At 42.3% G+C, this 25,336-nt stretch overlaps 1 protein-coding gene across 1 annotated transcript in view; it reads right to left on the bottom strand.

The window, feature by feature from the left end:
• Positions 1-10,909: 10,909 nt before the first annotated feature.
• The window catches only part of LOC138143979 (phospholipid-transporting ATPase ABCA3-like), a 282,495-nt gene continuing 268,068 nt past the window's right edge, over positions 10,910-25,336 (bottom strand). The window contains exons 26-30 of the mRNA XM_069065289.1: positions 23,745-23,932; positions 12,948-13,118; positions 12,301-12,500; positions 11,772-11,845; positions 10,910-11,176 (exon numbers count right to left, since the gene is read on the bottom strand). Coding sequence (XP_068921390.1) covers positions 11,054-11,176; positions 11,772-11,845; positions 12,301-12,500; positions 12,948-13,118; positions 23,745-23,932 — 756 coding nt within the window. The 3' untranslated portion in view covers positions 10,910-11,053. The remainder of the gene's footprint in view (positions 11,177-11,771; positions 11,846-12,300; positions 12,501-12,947; positions 13,119-23,744; positions 23,933-25,336) is intronic.

Below are 25,336 nucleotides of genomic sequence, written 5' to 3'. Positions count from 1 at the left end.
GCTACAGGTTCACCTCTGTGAGGTGCAGGCTCTCCTGTCTGTGCTCTCTTCTTTGGTGAATAAGTAATAGGGCCTAACCCCGGGTTTATCCCAAAAACTACCTTACCTTCTTCTTGGGTTAGAGCAATATAGCGGTGCTTCCTTGTTCCTGTCCCTTATTGTGAGGCCTTTTTTGGTAAACTGTCTTCCCAGGGCCCATAAGCTTTGGGTTATCTCCCTGTGTTGACCTAAGCAGGAAATATGATGTACTGTGGTTTCCCCTGATGACTGCTCTGTCTTCTTTGATCTTCGTTGGAAAGTTGTAGGAGACAGCTGAGTTGTACTGCTTTCCTTTGATGTACTCTCTTTGCTATTATCCCCCCATTGTCAGAGGTGACCCTAAAGCGTGGTTTAGGTTTGTTATGGGATAAAATGAGGCACTTGCAAATTATTGAACATTTATAAATGGAATTTCACTTTGCCCTGACACAACAAGGATGGAATTTAGCTTTTCTGGTCTCCATCTGGAGAGAGGTTATGTGGTTAGCCCATGGTCATGTAGATAGGGAGTAACTGTAGGAGGTAAATTCAGATCTTCCTAATGTCAAGTCCAAGAACAAGTTTTCAGTCAAAATGGCAGTTAGAAATTGGAAGGGAGCTAGGATCCTCAGGTCCTCCTAATAAACAATAACAGATTCATCAAGGGAAAAAAAATGGCTGAAAAATCCATGAGAATAAAACTTTACTTAAAAAGAAAGTATGCAAAGTGGAGAAGGGCACTGATATAATGAAATACCAGAGCAACTAAATTATTGAAAGACCCAAAGTGGAATAGACTGAAAAAGAAACAACTCAAGAAATCTTGAAAGATGCTTTCAAATGCATAAAAGACATTTTAAAAAATCTGTGCATAACCCTTGTGACAGGGATTTCCTCCTAACACAGAGGGATCATGTTTTACTTGGCAGGATGCTGGCTTCCTGGTTACACTCAGATGATCTGGGAATTTCCTGACACCATCCCACCATGTTGTTTCCAGTTCCCTCCACAATTGTATAAGGCTTAGACAACGAATAGGTTTATTTAAAGGGTAGTGAAGAACTCATAAAAATACTTAGAGATAATACTCACAAGTGAATAGTGTTTCCCCAGAGGTCTGCATATTCTCAGACATTTACAGAATGCAATGGTTAGAGCTCCCAAATGTAACTTAGTACACATTTCCTATAGAAGCTGATAAGTTCTCTCCTTGGACATTGTCATGACTTTCATCTTCTCTGCTTGTGGTTCTCTCCAGCTCCCAGCAGATGGTGCCCAATGTCTTTTTTAAGTTTACACTTAAAAAAAAAAAAACTATTATTGTCAATGTGAGAGTGAGGGGTAGTGGTTAGAGAGCAGTCATGGGACTTAGCAACATTGAAGTTCAAATCCTGCTACCAACCAGGTGACTGTGGACAGCTTCTTTAACCTCTTGGTGCTCTAGGTAATTCTTTGAGATGGAGTTCCTTTACTGTGCACTGGAGTACTCTGGGACCCAAGAGCCAACACACAGGGACCCCGAGGGATATTTAAGTTTTCAAGGGAAATATAAGGATACCCCACACTGTTCCAACTCAAGTCAGCTAAAGGTGGTTCACAATTTCAGCGTTGGATCGTGCTACCTGTGTTTCCCCGATAATAAGACCTATCCCGAAAATAAGCCCTCCCCTTACTGTGTAAGATTCCTCTAAAATAAGCCCTCCCCCGAAAATAAGCCCTATTGAGATTGCTACTGTAGTGAAGGTGATCCCCTGCGCTATACGCTACATTATGGTACCCTCTGTATGCACCATTCCCCCCCCCCCCCGTGAAACGCACGCCGTGCTCTGAGCTGCATCCAATCAGAGCTGCAGCAGTGAGAGCGTCATCCTGTTCTTCCCCAGTGATTTGCTTGCTGGCGCCATTGAGAGCAGTGCTGCGGAGGAGAGCTGAGGCAGGACAACATAAGCCCTCCCCTGAAAATAAGCCCTCTGGTGTTTTTCTTTCCAAAAAAAAAAATAATAAGACAGTGTCTTATTATCAGGGAAACACGGTATGTTCCTTTCTCAAATGTTTGAGACGTTTTTATTAAACTTTTGAATTCACCAGTAATTAAATTTTCTTGTTTGTAACATCCTAATTTTGTGAAGCTGGGTTTTCATTGGCTGCTGTGATTAAAAAGCAAGAACTGCTAAAAAAAATCATTGTGGGATAGGAAATGAGGATGGCGGTATCCAGTCTGACCCCAAAGTTTAAGAAACCATGCAGTGTCCAACAAGAGGACACAAGTAAATAATAGTATAATTATTTAAGAATAAGAAGTAATTGTTTAAGAATGAAATACAATATTTTTTCCCTTTAAATTCATGCATTTTTTTCAACTGGCTGGTTAGGACATAAGTATTTATTAAATTCTTTGGACCTAACTACTTAATAAATGGAACTGTTAGGTAATTGAAAAAAATTACTGGGACACTAAGGGTTCTGTGAACTGAGAAGTAGTTACAGAGAAGATGCTGATCTGCCCTAGGAGGGGATTTCCTTACCTGGGAATTCCTTACAGATCCAATCTCTATTCCAATATTAAATATAACCCTTCTGAATTGAATTTTGTTTTCTTCTGTGTATTTTTTTAAAGTTATATTTATAGGGGTGTGGCTAGGTGAATTCAGTGAATAGAGCACTGGCCCTGGAGTCAGGAGGACCTGAGTTCAAATTCGACCTTAGACACTTAACACTTACTAGCCATGTGACCTCAGGCAAGTCACTTAACCCCAATTGCCCTGCCTTCCCCCCTCCAAAAAAGCATGCACAAACATTATATTTATGTTCTTTTCCCTTTTTTTTGTTTCCGTTTCAGTTCATCAGAGCCAGATAGATGAACTGGATTCATTGAAGGAAACTAGGTGTATTCCTAGCTTTCAGTCAACTATTATTTTTATTTTTTTTTCTTGTTCAGAAATATCTTCCTTCTTGGAAGAGAAAATAGAAATACAATAAGAGTTGGGTAGTTTTGCTTTCTCTGTCATTTATTATTACTGATAAATGAACGAGGGGGGGGGAACATGGACTGGATGGCAAGATGCCCAGTTTGCTCACTAACTCTCCACATCCTAGGACAAAGATGCAAAACTGAGTGGATTAACTTGGGGGGAGAGTGGTGGGTATGAGGAAGGGGGGGGCATGGTGACTGAAGATTTGGTTGAGAGACTGTTCTTCCAGCTGAGGAGGAGAGCAGCAAAAGGGCAGATGGTAAGGTTCTGGGGTGGATGAAGAATGGAATTTATGACACAGATTATGCTGGGCTCTCTCCTCTATCATTTTCTAAAAAAGGAGTTTACACCTCTCATGATTTCTCCTTCTACATAACAGTTCCCCAAATCGCCTCCTCTACTGTAGTTTAAAAAAATGAAATTATAATTAAGGCACATAAATAATTGATTAGCTACTATGCTTTTGGCAGAAAGCTTTAGCCAATGTCTGGATATTTTAAGTCTCTTATTACTCCTATAAAGAGGCCCACTTGTGGTGAAGGCTATCATTGTGTGGCTCCAAGGGAGGCAGAATAGACTTCTCAAGCCTGTTCTCTAAGGGACAATTAAATTCTTGCCAGAAGGAGAAGCTAACAGGCTAAATTTATATTGGGTAGGGGAGAAAGCTCAGGATGGTGTGATCTGAACATACTGTCTTTCCCCTTAAGCTCTCCCTTCTTCCAAACCACCCTATTACTGTAGAAGGCACCACCATCCTTCTAGTCCCCCAGGCCCACAACCTAGGGGTCACCCTCAATTTTTCTCACACACAGCCCCCTCATATTCACCCCCCCCGTTCAATTTGTTGCCTAGGCCTGGTGATTTCACCTTTGCAGCATCTCTCACACCTATCTCCTCCTCTCTGACATTGCCACCACCCTTATCACTCTTAAGCAATTGCCTACTGGTTGGTCTGCCTTAATGTTTTCCACACTCTAGTCTTTCCTCCACTAAGCTGTCAAAGTGATCCTTCAAAAGCACAGGTCTGACCATGTGTAATGGGAATGCAAATTTGGAAGATCTTCCCTGCCCCTAGGCTACAATGCACCTGAAGCCTGGGGAGGGAGGCTTGTTTTTCAGTAGATACTTCTTGATTGGCCAGTGAGTCAATAAAGTTGTTACATTCTCTGAGCCAGGAGAAGGCTATATAAGCCCTGATGTGTAGCTTTGTTTTGGGACTCACTTTGAGAAGTGTTCTGTGATTTGATCTGAATTCTGGGAAGCTGTTGTTGAGAGTCCCCCGGCTTTGAAAAACCCAGATGTGGAAACCCAGATGTTGACTGGGTATGGATGTAATGGTTGGACAGTTTGGAAAGCTGTCTACTTGATCTGTTAATGTCTTGATAATTCTGTCTGTATATTTTGAAGTTTGGGGTGCTGACCTTTTTCCCCTGAACAAGGTAAACGATATATGTTTGACTGATTAAAGTAAGCTTGTTAACCCATTTTGAGTTGCTTTCCTTTAACAAAGCAGATCCAAGAACCTGTATGGTCAGCAAACCCTGAGGACGTGCTTGGGGTGCTTGTTGCTACACCATGTCATCCTTCTACTCAATAAACTCTAGTAGCTAACATCCTCAGGATCAAAAATAAAATTCTCTGTTTGACATTTAAAGCCCTTCATAAACTAACCCCTTCCTACCTTTCCCGTCTTCTTATACTTTATTTGTACCATGTACTCCAGGATTCCTCTTCAGACACTATGTCTCCCGACTCTGGGCATTTTCATTGGCTAGATTCATTGGCTCCATGCCTAGAATATTCTCCCTCCTTATGGTTTTCCTGGATTCCTTGAAGTTCCAGCAAAAATGTCACTTTTTATAGGAAGCTTTTCCCAAACCCTCTTAGTTTCCAGTCCCTTTTAGAAGAGATAATTCCCTCTGCTGGTTATTTCCTATTTATCCTGTATAAAACTATTTTTGCACATAGTTATATGCATGTTGCACATAGTTATATGCATGTTGTCTCTCCCATTAGATTGTAAAAAGCAAGGATTATCTTTTTTTTTTTGTATTCCTAGTGCTTAGCACAGTGCCTGGTGCATAGTAAGTTCTTGATGTTTATTGCCTATAACTTCTAAATTTCCCATACTGGAGCAAAGTCCTAGGGGATCTAGCTAGTTAGGACTCTGATAAGTAGGCTACAACTCTGAAAAATTTGGTATGCAGTTGTCATATGGAGGTCTGGGTCTATATATAGTCTGTAAACATGAGTAGTTTTCAGCATTTGAACGATGGCTCCTTAATCCTAAAAAGTTTAGGACCATTTACAGCAATTAGTTGTCATCTAGGTCTTACAAATATGTCTTCTCCACAAGATAGGCCCAGTATATTGCCCCCTACATCAGCTGAAAATTCCTTAAAGTATACACAAGCTCTCAAGATGGCCTGGCCCTTGGAAACATTAGCCCTAGACCTGTCAATAAGGCAGATCTGGCCAGAAGAGCCAAAACTTAAAATTTGGCTAGGCAAGGTGAGGTTGGTCAGTACCATATATTAAGACAACCAAAAGTCAAGTCCAGAGAAGTTAGCAAAGGCAAGGAAGACTGGGCAGGTATGATGGTAATTAACCTAGGTGGACATTACTACCAATTTGCTTACAGTTATCTGGCAATGTTCTTCCATCTTCAGTCACAATGATGATTGTGGTAGAATCTCTTGTCAATCTCACATGATGGGAGAGAGGGAGTGTTAGTATGGTATGACTCAAGAGGGTACCATGTCTGGTTCAAGTCACCTAGGCACATGAATTCTATTCAAGTAGGGAGCCAGCAATGGATTGAATTGGCTGCTACTTGGGGGCAGTGAGACACCTCATCATCCTTTTATTCCTAGCTTGATTACTCTAGACTTCTTGTCCTCATGCTCATGTATTTTTTAAAATCTTTTTTTTCAGATCTGCATTCTCTCCTTCCCATACCTGCGCCCCTCCATAAGAAAGCAAGAAAAACAAAACCTCTATTTGAAACATGTATAGTCAAGCAAAACAAGTTCTCACATTGTTCTGCACTCTGAGTGCCTTACTTCTCTATCAGGAGGTGAGTAGCATATTTTACCATGAGCCCTGTGGAACTGTGGTCAGTCATTGTGTAGATCAGAATTCCCAAGTTTTTCAAAGTTGATTGTCTTTGCAATATTGCTGTTACTGTCTTTCAACTGCCCATGTAGTTCTGACCCATGACATCAGCGTCAGGGAATCTCAGTCATAGTGGATTTAGAGGCTTGTGCAAAACTTACAGATTTTGTTCTGACCCAGAGAGAGCAAATATCCAAGGATGCTATGTCACTATATTGGTTGGCTGAAATAACTGACAGGTGCCCATTTCAATTTGGACCTATGCCCCAGAAAATCAAGCTAAGATAAGGGAACTCATACGGACTGATGAGAAGACCCAGGAAAAATGTAGGGGGGGGGGTTAAAAGAACAGGGCTTTGGGGGATGCCCCCCGTGGTCAGGAAACAGATGATGATCCAAAGAAGTTGGTAAGGAACGATCATGTAGGAGGTAAACAAAATCTCCCCCCAAACCTTCCTTTCCTTCTGGTTTCCTGATTTCTGTTTATGGCAACATCATTCTCTATAACCCAGATCTGCCACCTAAGGGTTATCTTTGACCTCTCTCATATCTCTTAATATTACCAAATCCTTTCCATTTTATTCCTGAATACCTCCCATAGCCTTCTTTTCTATTATCACTACTATAGCCTTAATACTTACCTGTCTAGTATTTTGCAAGTCTGAACAACAAGAACTATTCAGCCCATGAACACGTGTTTTGTCCTCTTAAGTGGTTAATGTCTTCTGAACTGAAGAATTTTCAGCAGATTTTTTTATTGGCATATTTTATTGGTTTGTGACCACATCTGGGGTTTTCTTGGCAAAGATACTGGAGTGGTTTGCCATTTCCTTCTCTAGATCATTTTATAGATGATGAAACTGAGGTAAATAAAGTTAAGTGACTTGCCTGGGGTCACACAGATAACAAGTGTCTAAGTTCTATTTTGAACTCAGGTCTTTCTGACTGTAGAGCTTGGGCTCTATCTGCCGCACCACCTGGTGTTGAGGGAGGACTAGCACCCCTGGTGTGAGGGCTTGCTGAGCCCTTTTCAGGGCTGCTCATCCATCTTGGGTGTCCACCTTTCACCTCACTCTCACCTTTGGCTCCAGGAAGCTGGAGCACTCACAGTCAGTGGCCATACTGCAGTGAACCATCTTGGTCGATGGGCTAAACCAGGTTGAGGGTAATTGACAGATCTCAAAACTGTCAATGAGTTAGGAGGTGTCTACCCCAAGCATGTGAAGACTTCCCCTGCAGAATGGGCAGATGAGAACAAAGGCCATGAAGGATACTGAAGCAGGTGCTGTGGAATCCTCAGAATTTGGGTGAGCCAGTGCATCCTGGGCTGTCACCAGTTGCCTTGACTTTTGTCTCGCCACTGGACTACAATGACTCTGGAAGAGTGAGGCTGATAACTTTGGGCAGCTCTGCATGAGTCAAGACATCAACCCATGGTGTCACTGGTCCTCTTTGAAAAGGAGGGACAAACATAAGTCTCTGAACAAGCCTTCCTACTCTGGTACTCTACTGTATCCGATCCATCCTTCTTATTGTTGACAAATTTTTCAAGGTGTAGATCTGATTTGCCACACTTCTACTCAAAAGTCTTCAGTGGTTCCCTATGTGGTTTCCCAAGCTAAGGTCTTGACGTTCAAAGCCTTTCTTAATCTGGCACCACCACATCATACTTTTTGCAACTTTATATTTATGGGCCAGTAAACCTCTTCTTCTCTGTACCACAAATATCTCATGTGCTCCATCACCTCCAAGGATTTCCTCATGCTAATTCCTACACCTAGAATGCCTTCCCTCATCCCTCCCCCCATATTTACCTGGTGAATTCCTACTCCTCTTCCCTCAACTAAAATGCTACTTTCTGTATAAAGCCCTTATATCTGTGGTCAGTAATGACTTTCTCTCTCAGACCTCATATCACACAGAATTACAGTCTGACTCTCATAGTTAGAGGGGATATCAGAGACCACCTACTCAAACCAAACCTGAATAAGAATACCCAACAGGAGTTCCTGAAATCCATGAACTTAAAAAATGTTTTTTAAAAATAACTATTCTGGGGGCAGCTAGGTGGCACAGTGAATAGAGCACCACCCCTGGGGTCAGAAGGACCTGAGTTCAAATCCAGCCTCAGACACTTACTTTCCTTGGACAAGTCACTTTCCTTGTGACCTTGGGCAAGTCACTTAACCCCAATTTCCCTGCCTTCCTCCCTCCAAAAAGCAAAAAAAAAAAACCAACCCCAACTATTCTAATATAATTGGAAACCCTTTGTAGTCTTATGTATTGTTTTTTGTGTATGTAGAAGTATTCTGAGAAGGGGTTCAAAAGCTTCCCCATACTGTCAGAGGGGTCCAGAACATAAAAAGAGGGAAGACCTCTTGTTCTACAACTTGACAAGCAGTCAGCTAGTCTTTGTTTGAAGCTCTCCAGTAACCAGGAACCTGCTGCCTCCTCAGAGCAGTTTTCAAGAATGAGTTTATTTTAATTTTGGATAGCTTTGTTTTTCCTGCCGTCAAGCCTAAATCTGTCCCTCTGTGATTCCACTGATGATTATTTGCTTTGTTTTCTAGGGCCAAGCAGAACAAGATATCTCAGCAGCCTGAAGGATCAGTTATCTCAAAAGGCCCGTGTATAGACAGCTTATTTTGCAGTCTCAAACCTTGAACCAGAGCTATTTGATTTGTCATAGCAAGCGGGGGACACTTAAACTCAGACCTAAGTGTCTGTTTTCCAGGTGACCACAATACCTATACCCAATCAGGGCAGGACTGTCTCAGATGGGCTCCTATATCATTTTATCCAACTTGGGTCCATCAGGGTGAGGCCGGAGGGAGAACTACTAAGGTTAGGCACTGGGTGGGGTGGGAGGTGGCTTGTTGTTTTCAAACCTCATCCATAGACACTTTTGGTTTGGGCAACTGACATAATGTTGGCTTATTATATACAAAGTATGTGCTTAGGTTAAGAACACAATGGGCCTCTGTCTATTCTCTTTTTTTGAGTATTGATGTTTATATATTCCAACATGGACTTGCCTTTGTCTCAAGGTAGTCATCATTCTGACCAAGATGACACCTTTCCTTCCCTATGCTGGACATCCTAACACAGATAAGACCAACCACTTGTTCTGAAATTTTCTTGTTCCACAGGCTTCCCTCCTATTTCCTCTTTGTTTGATGTGTCCAGTTCATCTCACAATTTGTAATGGCAAGCACAGAAGTAGTTTACATCTTGTTTCAGCTATTGAATTAATTCCAGTTCAAGTTTCTTTTGAGCCTTGTATCAAGTCTGTTAAGAAACAGAACGTGTGAACCCCACAGCTTGTGAACTCTAGAACTCTTGAACTCCTGCAACAGGAAGGGGTGGAGCTAATGACCATATATAAAGAGAATTTCCAGGCTAGAGATGGCAGAACTGAAAAGAGGACTCTTGTGGTGGCAGAATCAAGGAGAAAACTTGTGGAAACCAGCTCTCTGTTTGTCTGCTCTGTCTGTGTTTATGTTTGTTTGTGATACATTGTACAGAAGGATTTTCTGGTTGTATGTTTACTGAAGTCCTGGAGGAGGGTTTTGGAGGTCCTGGGACTTTACTTGTGATTTGTGCTGACCTCTTGGACCTTGTTTGTGGATCTGTGTTGATTTCTATGTTGATGATTTGTGTTGAGTTCTCAGAACTTGTTAGTGGGTCTGAATGATTTCACAGGGAGATAGTGAATTGATGATGGTGCCAGCAATGTGTAAGTATATTATTGTGGCTCTGTCAAGCTTTATCTTCTCAGAAACAGGAACTGTGAAGGACCTGAGGTGGACTCAACACTGTGAACTTCAATATGGAATGGGAATTGGATGAGGAACTGGACAAGGAGCTAGACAAGGAACTGGGAGCTGCCTGCCTTTGAACCCAGGTGACAGTTAGAGCTGGGACCATGGAAGCTGAGAGCCAGCCTCAAGTCAAGCTGAAAGAAGACTTTACTTGGATACTGTGTACTGACTGAGAAGATTATGATTTTCTGTGACCTAGGGGTGGAGAACTTTGACTTTGGTACTTTGTGACTGAATTAAGGATTGACTAAATGAATGTACTTTGTTTAAAAACTATGTGACCACTTTGGTGAAAACTATGTGACCATCTAATGATAAATTGTTGAATTGTTACATGGTGAATGCTGTATTTTGATTTTCTGTGATAAGTTGTAACATTGTGAATGTTGTATTTTGATTTTCTATGAATGTTTTGCTCTGATTTGTTATTGAATAAATAGAGAGCTCATTATATTATGTAATCAGAATCTTGGAAGCTGTTCACAGCAGCTGTTCTCTAGAAAGCTACTCGTGTGTGGCTTTATACACTTCTATAGAGTCTTTGGGTAAAGATACACCTTTCAAGTCTGATGGGCAGACAGAGCCCACTCAATGCTAGAATAATATTTTACTACTGAAATAATCAGACCACCATACTTCCCAATGAGTTTTTAAAAATGACTTGGTCCCCTTATAACTTCTACCTATATTTCCCCCCCACCTACATTCACTCTGTATACTGTAGTTTCCATCTAGTAAGTGAATGCCTGGGAGACTGGGGGCTACCCAGGCTGACTCATAGTGTACCCTATAAACAGCAAAAATGGCATACACTATGGGGCCCACTGCAATTGCATCCCTATGGAGCTGTTGAGTATAACAGGAGGTGCAATGAATGGTCTCAGGTTCTAAGAACTCTACTTCTTCTTTTCTGACCTCATACTCACCTATTTCTTGAATATTTATCTCAAAGTACAACTGTACTCAAAATGGAAAGTAAAGTCCCTCCTTGAGGGAGTTCATTGTTACATTTTTATATGAAGATATGCACATACACAGTGTCAATTGCTATCTCAATACACACTAGTGATATATAATAGAAAGGGAGGTGGCAAGGGGCTCAAAGTACAGTGAATTGCACTTTAGGATTCAATCTTCTTTCAATTCTTGTAAATGGGCAAAGCTCAAGAAGACTTGTTCCAGTGAGACTTGACTTACAGAATAGTCATCCAATTTATACCTGTCTTTGACTTCTTCCAAGATGCCAAACACCTGTGGGGATGGTATATAGTTAAGATATAAGTTATAGTTAAGATCCTTCTTCTAGGGATGTAGGGAGTGGCTCCTAAATATGTGTTAGGAGGCAAAAGTTAGAGGCTAGTGAAACTCTTTAAATCTATCAGGGGACTCAAATGTTGCCATGAAATCATTAAACCCCAGCGTTCTTTGAGAAGGAAGTTGACTAAGTCCCTAAGAGATTCTGTCACTTTTTCAGTCCCTTCCAGGTAAGCAACACCTCTAGGTCACACACCTGTTGAACACAGTGTTCAGCTGTCTATATAAGGAGCTTAAGTCATGTTCAGAGAAGTAAAGGCTAAGAAATTTTGTTCAACATTGTTATGATAAATTGCAGAATGAAAACATAACAGAATGGAAAGATCACTACCCAAGAAAAAGGGCAGGACAGACTCTTCACAGAAAGTGCCCCCCCCCCCCCCGCTGAGTTCATCATATTCCCAGATGTCTGAGTGCCATATACACATCCTGAGGCCCCTGGGAGAGTTCAATGCCTCCTGTATGCTCCTCCTTATAGAAAAATGTCATTTAGGGAGCTTCAAGATAACTTAAATCTGCTTCCCATACTCACCTTTGACCATCTGAGGTTCTCTTTGGGCAAGTGGTAATGGACCACCCCTTGGTGCTCCTCTTCCAGGACACTGCCTGGCAAAGGGAAAGAGGGACAGGTAGTGGGGAAAGGCTATTTCCTAGCAGGATTAGTTTTCAGTCTAGTATATCTGCTGTAGTTGACTCAATATCCATACTTTTGAAAGGGCTATTCAGGGTGGGGAGACTACAGAAGAGCAGGTAATCTCAACTGGCTTTGAAAGATGCTATGAATCTGCTTGCCCCTCACAGCTTCTTCTTTGTCTCTCATGCTGCTTAAATTCTGCCATGAGCACAGAGAACTTTTACTCCTTGAGAAGCGAGTCGAGCTATAATTTAAGCAAGGACTTTGGTTGCAGCCCTAAAACGAGGCAGAACTCTACAGGGCGTTGTTGCTGAAGTGGGATTGTGAAAATCCTGTTTACTTATTTTCACAGGAATTCACTGGAAAAATGCCTGGCCAGAGGGCAGATAAGAAAGACTTGGGCTATTTAGGGCCTGAGCTCCAGTACCTGGAAAGGTCTCTTCCACAAATGTTTTGAATGTCTCAAGTGCCATCTTTTCTTCCTCATTAGTTTGGTCTTTAACTTTGGCCAGCAGGGTGTAGCCACTCCCATATTTGCTCTTCAGGTGCTGCAGGCTGCCCAGACACTTGAATTGCCCATTCACCATAATGGACAGCCTGGTGCACAGGGCTTCACACTCCTCCATGCTGGGGAAACAAGATGGAGGAGGGAGGCATGACTACAGACTCCTTGTTCTGGAGGGCAAGGGCTGTGGACCCAAGAGAACTAAACCTGCAGATCCCATTTCTCTAGAGGGAAGTTCTGCTATGTGGCCTGGAGCAAAAGGCCACCTTAGCAATGTACAAATGCTTGGCATACAAGGGGAGGAGGAGATGCTCTGCTTTAGAATGGGAATTTCCCCCTTATCATCCCATGATAGAACATTATTTCACAGAGCTTGTTGTCAGAACCAACATCAAAGGAACCTGAGGCTTCCTCATCTGAGGGATCGACTGCTGACAGCTTTGCTGCCCCTGCTCTCTAGCCCCAGCACCCAAGAATCCACAGACAAGGCCACAGAACCATCCTAGCTCCTGACTCCCCACTCTCATTCGAATTCTTCTTTACTATGCCCATCAAGGTATAGGACCAACCTGTGGGAGGTAATGACAATGGCCTTGCCAAGCTGACGGGTCTCGGTCACTGCATTCCACAGCAGGCGCCGAGCCACAGGATCCATACCAGTGGATGGCTCATCCAGGAAGATAACTGAGGGGTTTCCCATAAGGGCAATGCCACTGCTCAGCTTACGCTTGTTGCCACCACTGTGTGAGAAGAAGAGGGAAGAATAGGGACAAATAATAGTATTTCCAAGGCTCTAGGAGAGCACACCATGGAGAATAAGAAATAATGCCAAATATGTCCAATATCTAGCAGCTGCACATGGCTCAGTGGATAGAGCACCAGGCCTGGAGTCAGGAAGACCTATGTTCAAATCTGGCCTCAGATACTCACTAGCTGTGTGACCCTGGGCAAGTCACTTAACTCTGTTTACCTTAGTTTCCTCATCTCTAAAATGAGTCAGATAAGGCAATGGCAAACCACTTCCAGTATATTTGCCAAGAAAACCTTGTGGACAGGATGGTCCATGGGTTCACGAAAAGTTGTTCATGACTGAACAACTGAACAATAGCAACAAATGTCCATATCCAGAGGGACAGAGTGAAATACATGGTTGGAATATGAATCTAATAAAGGTGGCAAATGCCAAAGTCAGAAATAATGTTTCAGTTGAGGGGGGTGGGTGATAGGGTTGGGTGGATACATAGAGCCAAAGAATGAAGTTGAGGTCAAAAGTGTTAGAGAAGTAGTTTGGTCACAAGAGGTAGGGTGGTCATATATGTAAATGACCATTCCAGGATATATTTGTATTTTATTTTTAATAATTAGGCATTAATTTTTTTTTTCAGCCTCTGCCCTCTGTCCCTCCAATGGAAAAGAAAAAAAGAAAAACAAAACCTTTGTAACAGATGTGCAAAGTCAAACCAAACAAGTTCCCATGTTGACTGTGTCCCAAAGTGTGTGTGTCATTCTGCATCTTGGATCCATCACTTCTCAATCATGCTGTCTCATCCCCTGGATTCTCTGGAATTGTGATCAGTTAGGGCATTGTTAGGAGTTCTTAAGTCTTTCAGAGTTGTTTTTTTTTTCTATTTTTCAAATGCTTTATTAACTTCTGATTTACATCATTCATTTCCGCCAGATTTTGAGTTACGAATTTTCTCCCCATTTTTCCCCTACCCACTGCCCCAAAATAGCAGTCCCACAGGATATCCCCTCCGCTAATCTGCTCTCTGCCATATTTTCTCCCATACCCTTTTCGACTTTTCCAGTGGATCTCTATGCCCCAGTGCCTGTATATCTTATTTCCCAATTACATGTAAAATAGTATTAATAATGGTATACATATTAGTATTTTATTTTAAAACTTTGAATTCCAGATTCATTCCCTTCTTCCCTTGTCACCCACCCTTACTGGGAAGATAAGCAGTTCAGTATAGATTGTACATGTGTGGCTAATGCAAAACAATAATATAGTAGATATATTGTAAAAGACTGACTATATTTCCCTCCCTCCTATCCCACCTCCCACTTGTTCTATTCTCTACTTTGATCCTGTCCCTTTTCAAAAGTGGGTGCTTCCAACTTCCCTCCCCCCCAGCCTGCCCTCCCTTCCATCACCCCCCCCTCATCCCCTTCCCCCCCTACTCTCCTGGAGGGTGAGATACCCTATTTAGTGTGTATTTCATTCCCTCCTCAAACCAAATTCAATAGGAATAAGGTTGACCCATTCCCTTTTGCCTTCCAATTCTTCCCCTCCATTGTAACCATTTTCCCTTGCCTCTTCTATATGAGATAGTTTACCCCATTCTGTCTCTCCCCATCTCCTCTCATTATATTCCTCTCTCACCTCTTAATTTCACCTTTTAAGTATCATCCATTCCTGTTAAATTGGTCCTGTGCCCTCTATGTATACCTGTAAACATGTATATACACATTCACATATGTATTCATATGCCCATATACCCTCATATATAGACATATATATATATATACATATAATATATATATATATTTCTATTCCCTTCAACTACTGAGAAAAGTTTCATAAGTTACAATTATTGTTTTTTCCATGTAAGAATGTTAATAGTTCAACTTTGATAAGTTCCTTATGATTTCTTTTCCCTATTTACCTTCTCATTCTTCTCTTGCTTCTTGTATCTGAATGTCAAATTTTCTATTCAACTCTGGTTTTTTTAGCAAGAATGCTTGAAAGTCCTCTATTCCACTGAATAACCATATTTCCCCTGAAACATGATACTCAGTTTTACTGGGTAGGTGACTCTTGGTTTTAATCCCAGCTCCTTTGACCTCCGGAATATCATATTCCAAGCCCTTCGATCCCTCAGTGCAGAAGCTGCCAGATCCTGGGTTATCCTGATTGTGTTTCCACAACATTCAAATTGTTTCTTCCTGGCTGCTTGTAATATTCTCTCCTTAATCTGGGAATTCTGGAACCTGGCTATAACATTCCTAGGAGTTTTCTTTTTGGGATCTTTTTCAGGAGGTGATCGGTGGATTCTGTCTAATGTTGGAATCTTCTGTCTGCTTTGTTTCCTTTGCCTGGTCATGTCGCCCCTCAGTCACTTGACCCCTGGGCTTTTTGCCACAGTAGGATTCTGCCACCAGGCAGGGGAGCTTTCGTTCCAAACGCTGGGGTATTTGATGGGTGCCCTCTCTGAGGCCTCCACAGGCAAGCTGGACACACGCCCCATGACCTCCACCCTAGACTACAATCCAGATCCAAGAAGGTTAAAGCAAGAGCGATTACCCCTCAGACTGGTGCTTGGTCCCCCTACATTCTGCAGGCCAAGAACTGAAGCTGCCATGTGGTGCTGGCCAGAGTCTCAGGGCTTCTCCCCTAGGGGCAAAAGCCACACACTCCCACTTACTGGGTCCCAAAGTCCACACTGCACTGACCTCTCACTTTGTCCTTTGCATCTATGTGTTGACAAATCTGGAAACAGCCACAGCTGCTGCTGATCTGGGGTCCCTCTGACCAGGGGCTGGTCAGGCCCGCCCTGGGGCTAAAGCCTAGGTGTGGGGCTGGGCTCGGCTCCCAGAGCACTGCGTGTCCAATTCCTGCTGGCCTGCCGGACTGTCTTCAGCGGGAGGTTAACTTCTCTGTGTCATTTTGTGGGTTCTGCAGCTCCAAAGTTTGTTTAGAGTCCCCTTTTTACATGGATTGGAGAAGGTGGAAGCCAGAGCAGTGGGGAGATCCTGCTTCTACTCCTCTATCTTGACTCCGCCCCAGAGTTGTTTTTATAATCCTGTTACTATAGTATAAATGGTTCTGCTCACCTCATCAGTTCACAGACAAGTTTTCCCAGGCTTTTCTGAAATGGTCTCTTTCATCATTTCTTATAGTGCAATAACATTGCTTTACTTACATTCATATACCATCATTTGTCTACTAGCCATTCTCCCTCCTAGTTTCCAGTTCTTTGGTATGAGAGACAAAGCTGCTATCGACATTTTTGTTTGCAAAATTTTTGTTCCCCTTTCTTGGAGCTCTTTGGGGTAGAGTTCCATTGGTGGTATGCATAGGTTACAAACTTTGGGGCATAATTCTGAATTGCTTTCCAGATTGGCTGGAGGAGTTCACACCTCCACCAATAGCATAGCAATATGCTTATTTTTCATAATCTCTCCAGCATTCGTCAGTTCTCCTTTTGGTCAGTTTGGCAGTATGATGGGTATGAGGAGTAGCATAAGGGTTATTTAACTAGAATTTCTCTAATTATTAGTGATACCAAGCTTTTTTCATATTGCCATAAATAGCTCAGATTCCTTCCCTTGAGAACTTCTCATTCATATCTTTTGGCCATTCTTGTCAATTGAGTAATGGCTTGTGGTGTACTGTTTTGGTGATGAGGTGGCATGCCATCATCATCATTACAATAATGGCAGCTAGCATTTATATAGCTCATCAGACACATGTTAACTCATCTGACCTTCACAACAATGCTGTGAAAGTAAGTGCCATTATTATCACCATTTTACAGATGAGGAAACTGAGGCTGAGAGAAGCTAAGTGATTTGCCCAGGGTCACACAGCTTGTTAAGTGTCTGGGGTAAGAGGTGAACTCAGCTCTTCCTGTTTTCAAATTCAGAACTCTTACCCACTGTGACATCTAGCTTTCTGTCATAACAGGGATCTAACTTCACACAGAGAGAACTTAAGGAATCCTTGGCTGAGCCACAAATCTTCCCAAAGGATGCTAATATCCTTTCAGATACACAAAACTTGTTAGTTTTTCTTATCAAATCATGGCCTTCCTTTAGGGTAGGGTCAATGTATGCCATCAATAAAGACCGCTAGGTGGCGCCATAGTGCACAGAGTGCTCGGCCTAGAGTCAGGAAGACTCCTCTTCAAATCTGGTCCCAGACACATTGGACAAGTCACTCAGTTTCCTCATCTGTAAAATGAGCTGGAAAAGGAAATGGCAAACCACTCCAGTTTCTCTGCTAAGGAAACTCCAAATGGAGTCCCAGAGAGTTGGATAAGACTGAAACTACTAAACAACAACATGCCATTAATGAGAGGCAATTATTTGGCTTTAGGGGAAAGAACATGTCTATGAGGGAAGAGGACATTATCCAAATTGTGATTTAAAAGTATAAACAAAATGTTATTCTGAGTCTAAGCCAAAAAGTAGTTCATAGTTCAAAGGTTAAGAAAGGTATTCCTAAAGAAGTCAGGGTGTTGGTGAAAGGGCCTCTTGGTACTCCAGGGGAGCCATCCCAGGTTTGAAGCCCTGTGTCAACACCCACTCACAACCAGAGCTCAAAGGACCCCAGTGATGTTTGTTGTCACCTATCAGTCAGAAGACAGGTTAGTTTGAAACAAAAGACATTCAGTTGAATAGTATATAGCAAATCAACTGATCAGAAAAAATCTCTCCATGCATAAATGGGTCAGCTCCCTCACAGGCGGCCACACTACCAGTGGGGAGGGAACAAATTCAGAGAACACATATGACCAGGGAGCACACATGGAGAACAAACACATTGGAAACATGTGACCTGGGAACATGTCTGCCTCTTGTGTTAGTATAAATGGCAGGGGGCAAAGGTCCTGGACAATGATGCTAATAAGGACCCTGTAGTTGTACCTTTCCATTCTTAAAAAACTAACAAACTGGGAGTCAAGATGGCAGAGTAGAAACAGGACTTCCGTGTGGCTCTAGCTTCCACCTTCCCCAATTCATGTAAAAGGGGACTCTGAACAAACTTTGGAGCTGCAGAACCCACAAAATGACACAGAGAAGCTAACCTCCTGATGAGGACAGCCTGGCAGGCTGGCAGGAGTCGGCCACTGCAGTGTTCTGGGAGCAGAGCCCAGCTCCAACCTGAGGTTTTAGCCCCAGGGTGGGCATGACCAGCTACCAGCTGGAGGGACTCCAGATCACCAGCAGCTGTGGCCGTTTCCAGAATTATCAACACATAGATGCAAAGGACAAAGTGAGAGGTCAGTGCAGTGTGGACTTTGCGACCAGTAACTGGGAGTGCATAGGCTTTTGCCCCTGGGGTGAGAAGCCCGCAGCCTGGACCACCAAGTGGCAGCTTCAGCTCCTGGCCGGCAGAATGTAGGGGGCCAAGTGACCAGTCTGAGAGGTAATCACTCTTGCTTTAACCTGCTTGGATCTGGATTGCGGTCTAGGGTGGAGGTCCTGGGGTGTGTGACCAGCTTGCCAGAGAGTGTGGAGGCTTCAGAGAGGGCACCCAACTAATACCTCTGGCAGCTGAGAAAACCCCAGTGTTTGGGATGGAAGCTCCCCTGTCTGGTAGCAGAGTCCTACTGCGGCAAAAAGCCCAAAAGTCAAGTAATTGAGTGGCAACATGACCAGGAAAAGGAAGCAAAACAAACAGAAGAATCCAACATTAGACTCCTATTTTGGGGACAAAAAGGATCAAGGCATAGAACAGGAGGAAGACAGTGAAGTCAGAACTCCTGCACCAAAAGCTTCAAAGGAAAATATGAGCTGGTTACAGGCCATAGAAGGCCTTAAGAAGCAGAGGAAAAATTGGGAAGAGAAATGAGAACGATGCAAGAAAATTATGAAATGAGAGTCAACAGCCTGACTGAGGAAAATAACGCCTTAAAAAACAGACTAACTCAAATGGCAAAAGAGGCTCAAAAAGGCAATGAGGAGGGGAATGCCTTAAAAAGTCAAATTTGCCAGATGGAAAAAGAATCTCAAAAGCTCACTGAGGAGAATCATTCCTTCCTATTTATAATGGAGCAAAGGGAAGCTAATGACTTTATGAGAAATGAAGATTCTGTTAAACAGATCCAAACAACTGAAAGAATAGAAGGCAATGTGAAATATCTCATGGGAAAAACCACTGGCCTGGAAAATAGATCCAGGAGAGATCATTTTAAAATTATTGGACTACCTGAAAGCCATGATCAAAGAAAGAACCTAGAAATCATCCTCCAAGAAATTCTCAAGGAAAAGTGCCCAGATGTTTTAGAACCAGAAGGCAAAATAGGGGTTGAAAAAATTCACCGATCACCTCCTGAAAAAGACCCCAAAAAGAAAACTCCTAGGAATATTATGGTCAGGTTCCAGAATTCCCAGATCAAGGAGAGAATATTACAAGCAGCCAGGAAGAAACAATTTGAATATTGTGGAAACACAATCAGGACAACTCAGGATCTGACAGCTTCTACACTGAGGGCTCGAAGGGCCTGGAATATGATATTCTGGAGGTCAAAGGAGCTGGGGATTAAAACCAAGAATCACTTACTCAGCACAACTGAGTATCATGTTTCAGGGGAAAATATGTGGAATAGAGGACTTTCAAGTATTCTTGATGAAAAAACCAGAGTTGAATAGAAAATTTGACATTCAGATACAAGAAGCAAGAGAAGCATGAGAAGGTAAACAGGGAAAAGAAATCATAAGGAACTTATCAAAGTTGAACTATTAACATTCTTACATGGAAAAACGATAATTGTAACTGATGAAACTTTCCTCAGTATGAAAATAGTTGAAGGGAATATATGTATATATGTGTATATATATATATATATATATATATATATATATATATATATATATAGTCTATCAGAGGGTATACGGGCATATGAATACATATGTGAATGTGTATATATATGTTTACAGGTAAACATAGATAGAGGGCACAGGACCAATTTCATAGGAAGGGATGATATTTAAAAGGTGAAATTAAGAGGTGAGAGAGGAATATAATGAGAGGAGATGGGGAGAGACAGAATGGGGCAAACTATCTCATATAGAAGAGGCAAGTGAAAATGGGTACAATGGAGGGGAAGAATAGGAAGAATAGGTCAACCTTATTCCCATTGAATTTGGCTTGAAGAGGGAATGAAATACACACTAAATAGTGTATCTCCCCCTCCAGGAGAGTAGGGGGGGAAGGGGATGAGAGTGGGGATGATGGAAGGGAGGGCAGGCTGGGGGGGAGGGAAGCTGGAAGCACTCACTTTTGAAAAGGGATGGGATCAAAGTAGAGAATAGATCAAGTGGGAGGTAGGATAGGAGGGAGGGAAATATAATCAGTCTTCTACAATATATCTACTATGGTAATGTTTTGTATTAGCTGCACATGTATAACCTGTATTGAATTGTTTATCTTCCCAGTAAGGGTAGGTGACAAGGGACGAAGGGAATGAATCTGGAATTCAAAATTTAAAAACCAAATGCTTAAATATATACATATATACATACTATTATTAATACTATTTTACATGTAATTGGGAAATAAGAGGAGGGGATATCCTGGGGGACCGCTATTTTGGGGAGGTGGGTAGGGGAAAAATGGGGAAAAAATTTGTAACCTAAAATCTGGCAGAAACGAATGAAGTAAACCTGAAGTTAATAAAGCATTTGGAAAAAAAAACCCTAACAAACAAACAAAAAAACCCTGAAACTTTAAAAAATTCTGAACTTAAAATGAAGGTAAAAGGCATTTCTGTATGCAAAATGGAAGAAAAGTCTTGGGGGTGCCTCACAGGTGCAGTGAATACAGCACCAGCCCTGGCTGGAGTCAGGAGGACCTGAGTTCAAATCCGTCCTCAGACACTTAACACTTACTAGCTGTGTGACCTTAGGTAAGTCACTTAACCCCAATTGTCCTGCCTTCCCTCCTCTAAAAAGAAAAAAAAAAGACTTAAATGGGAAACTACCAGTCTGTATCATTTGCTGTTGAGCAAGTATCTCTATTACAAATCTCTATTACAGCTTGCTTTGTTAAATATAATAAACTCAGCATAGAGCTTTCAGAGCTCTTGGCTTGTCTCTGTAATGGGGATAGGCACACGCAGAGAGTGCTACTGGTGGTATCTATTGTTGTTTTGGGGAAATATGATGATGTCATTATGAAGTGATAGTGAAATGTTTTTTAATTGGCTACTGAGCCAAAGACCCGGTGGTTTTGGAGATGCTGAGTTAGAACTGGGGTGCATGGCTGACCTCTCAGTCTTTTCTTTCTTGCTGGTGAGTTAGGCAAGAATGTTTTGAGATGTCAGGTAGAGAGAAATCTCACCTTTCTCTCATATGGTTACCATGCATCTGTCTGTAAGCAGATGGTGTTTCTGTTTCTTCTGTCCTGATGTTAGATAACTGAATATCCAGACTCACAATTGGTAAAGTTACAACATTGTGAACTTCAAAAGGTCAGAATAACTATCAGAGGTCTCACAGCCTCACAAATTGGTAACAGAATCCACCAGAGGTGGAAGCAGTGGTGAACAACAGAGAAGTACCTATATATGGATGTGTACAGTCACATGAAGATGGTAGTGGATTAAAACATTCTAACTCCTGGTGATGGAGAAATATTGGCTCCTGACTTCAGAAAGGCAGTGATCCTCAGAGGACATCACAGAGCTACCAGTGTGAATGAGAGGAGGGAGTGTGAGCAAAGAAGAGGTGCTAGAGTAATCATTAACTGTTTTATAGAATTTTCAGGTTTGCAAATGTGTTTCACATATTGTCTCATTTGATCCTCATAACAACATTTGGGTGCAGGTACTATAAAGCATTATGATCCCAATTTTACAGATTAGGAAACTGAAGTTGATACAGGCTATGTGATCTACTCAGCCTCACATAGCTAGTAAATATTAAACCCACCTGAGATCCTACCTTGGGAGAGCTCTTGAAAATCATAGCTTCAGGATTGCTCCACAAAATCTGGTTGGCTGAAATTGGATGACAGCCTGCATGGGTGTGTGCATGTGTGTGTGCGTGTGTGTGTGTGTGTGTGTGTGTGTGTGTGACTTATCTAACCAAATGCACTAAAACCACTCTAGGTCTTGGTACTGGAGGTAGCAATTGGCTGGTGGTTTGGTAGGGGCCATAGCTTTAGTGGTCTGTTCCACGCAATTCATTTGTAATGTTGGGAAGAGAATATGACCTCCCCCAAATTTCATGCAGCGGTTCAATTATGGCATGCCAACCAATGGCTCCTCAGTGTCACTGTAAAGAACAGGTGAATTTATATTCAAGTCAAGGGCTTTGTAAAGCTTCTTCACTTGGGGCTTGGTGTCCTGATTTACAGGTTCAGAACAGAGTGGTTTGCTTATCCACTGACTGCACTGACTATCACTGGTAGGGTTTGCTGGGGTCAGGAAAAACAACAGAAAGTAGAACTTCCAACATATAGTATGCTACAATACAATATGTAATAGTGCAGACCTTTAATCCCAAGCATCAGGAATAAGCGTGCAGAGATTGCTTAGCTAGGTCAGGAAGGTTTCTCTTAGAAGAAGTGGCGGCCAGCGTGTGACTCTCTTCTTGGTCAGGGACACAGTAAACATGCCCTCCTACGGAACGCTGCCCCTCGAGGGCAGGGACTGTCTCTTGTCTTTCTTTGTGTCCTCAGCACTGAGCTTAGAACCTGGCACACAGCACGCACTCAATCCATGCTTAATGACTAGCTGTGATTGCCCAATTCCACTTTCTTTGCCTGCCTGCAACTAATCCAAGACTGCCCAAAAACTCTTATTTCACTAGTGTAACTTGTGCTGAATGAAGGCTGTTTCGTTAACCTTCATTTTTGGCATTACTGTGATGTGCTAATTTTGGTCTATATATGAGTCTACATCATAATCATTTGCGTAGTACTTATTATAAGACAGGCACTTTACAGTTATTATTTTATTTAATAATAGAAAGTGCACTAGATTTGGAGTCAGAGGAAACACATCCTAACAGTGAGAAATGTCCAAGACTGGAATGAGTTGCCACTGGGGTGAAGGATGAATGACTCCTTGATGGAGATGTAGAGGGGATTCTTTGTGGATGGAGTCTGGAATAGGTATGAAACCTGGGATGAGATCACTTCTGGCTCTAAGACTCTGTGACCTGTGACATTGTACGTAAGTGCTTCAGGGCAGCCTGCTTTCATCCAAGTTCTAGGCTTGTTGGTTAATCACTCTTACATCCTGGTCACTGCCTCATGTAGTAGGGAACAGCAGATCAGGGAGCTCTTCTGACACTCTCACCAGGCTGGGAAATGGACAATGCTGCCGAACCCTTCTCTATGTCCCAGGATCAGAGCTAGCAGGAATCAATCAGAATATCCTTTATGGAAAGATAATCTGAGTAGGTCAAATAATCAGAAGCTCCTTGCATCAATCTTGTTCCTCAAGCTGCCAAATGGTCACTCCTCTTTTCTGTCTGAGGCCAGTCTTGTGTGGCCAGTGTGGTCATATCCCATACCTGGTACTGAGAAAGCTACTATGGCCACTGAGTTATGGCTGAGAAAAAAGCATTCTGTATTACCGTAATGTAATGGTTATAGGAAGGGAAGAGGCTGTCAAAGTCTAATGTCTCACCTGTAGTTTTTTACAAGAATGTCTGCAGAGTTTTCCAGGAGCAGCTTCTGTATCATACTTTTCACATGCAATTTGATTTGGTTCTCAGGAATGCCCCATATCCGGGCATACATGGTTAAAATTTCCCGTCCTGTCATGTAGCCCAGCAGGGCATCAAACTGAGGACAGTAGCCAACTTCTCTCTGTAACTACAAGGAGAAAAGAGCCCTCAGAAGATGCAAAGCAGGCTGGCTAGCAACACCTGATGTGAAAACTTTATTTGATCACATATGGTCTAGAATCTGATAAGGCCAAGGATTCATTAATTTTGGTCCAGGCCCTTGCTCAGGAAAGACAATACCCTCCAGTGGTCAGGCCAAGGGCTTTCTGCTGCTACCAAAGTTGTGAATGCTCTCCACTGGGAGCTTGCTGGGGTCCATCCTTAGGGAACAGTCATGGCCAACGGATAAGAGAAGGGATGGGAATTACTGCAGAATGGTTCTTTCAAGGCACATGTGTGTGTGCGTGTGCATGTGCATGTGTGTATTGTGTGTGTGTATTGACAGAAGAAGGTATTTGGTATTTTGTTAGCACTAATTTCTTATAAGATAATATAAAGCTTAACAGCTTTATCAAGACCAAGAGAAGCAAGGTGTAATGCCAAGTAAAGGCAACTTCCCAAGGTTCAAAATACCAGCATAGGTGCTCTCCATTTTATTCAGTGACAAATTAAGAACAGACAGAATCAAAATATAGCATAATTCAAAATACAGCATTTACCAAGTGTAATTCAATAATCTCCAAGTACTACCCCATCTCTGGACATTACATTCATTTAATCGGTCACAAAGTCCCTCTTCTAAATACTACTCCACCCCTAGGCTGTAAATTCATTTAGTCCATCACAAAGCCCCTCTTCTCAAATGGAGATTTGTTTCCAATCATAAGTAAAGTACATTCATTTGTTCAATCACAGAACACAAAAAGGTCAAAAGTCCCTCCCCCCTTGGATCACAATTCAATCTACCCCAGAGTTACAACAAGCTTAAGCTCAGCATTTAATACCCAAAGAGAGGTCTTTTCTTCATCTTGACATGAGGCAAGTTCTCAGCAATCTTTGTTCCTGGGGAGACAAAGCTTAGCAAGGCCACAAGATACATTGCCAGTGTCTTCATTAATTCATTCTCTGTCTGCAGAACAGTCCTAGGACCCCTGAAGACATTAGCAAAACCCTCTTCCAGGATTTCTGTAAACATACAACAAGAAAATCCTTCTTCAGGGCTTCTGAACCAACAGCAGGGTTCCAAGACCTCTGCAACAACAGGACTGTCCTTCACCAGTGGACAGAATTCACTCTCTGTCTGCAGAACAGTCTCTGGAGCTCTGAACCAACAGCCAGGTTCCTGAACCTCTGCAACAACAGGACTGTCCTTCACCAGTGGACAGAATTCACTCTCTGTCTGCAGAACAGTCTCTGGAGCTCTGAACCAACAGCAAGGTTCCAAGACCTCTGCAACAACAGCACTGTCCTTCACCAGTGGATAGAATTCACTCTCTGTCTGCAGAACAGTTTCCAGAGCTCTGAACCAACAGCAAGGTTCCAAGTATTCTGC

The sequence above is a fragment of the Petaurus breviceps genome, unplaced genomic scaffold (genome assembly GCF_028583685.1).
Source record: "Petaurus breviceps papuanus isolate PSGF00001 unplaced genomic scaffold, PetGlider_PUasm1.0 138, whole genome shotgun sequence".
NCBI lineage: Eukaryota > Metazoa > Chordata > Mammalia > Diprotodontia > Petauridae > Petaurus > Petaurus breviceps.
The sequence above is the reverse complement of the archived record's forward strand: the minus strand, read 5'-3'. Positions and strand labels throughout refer to the sequence as shown.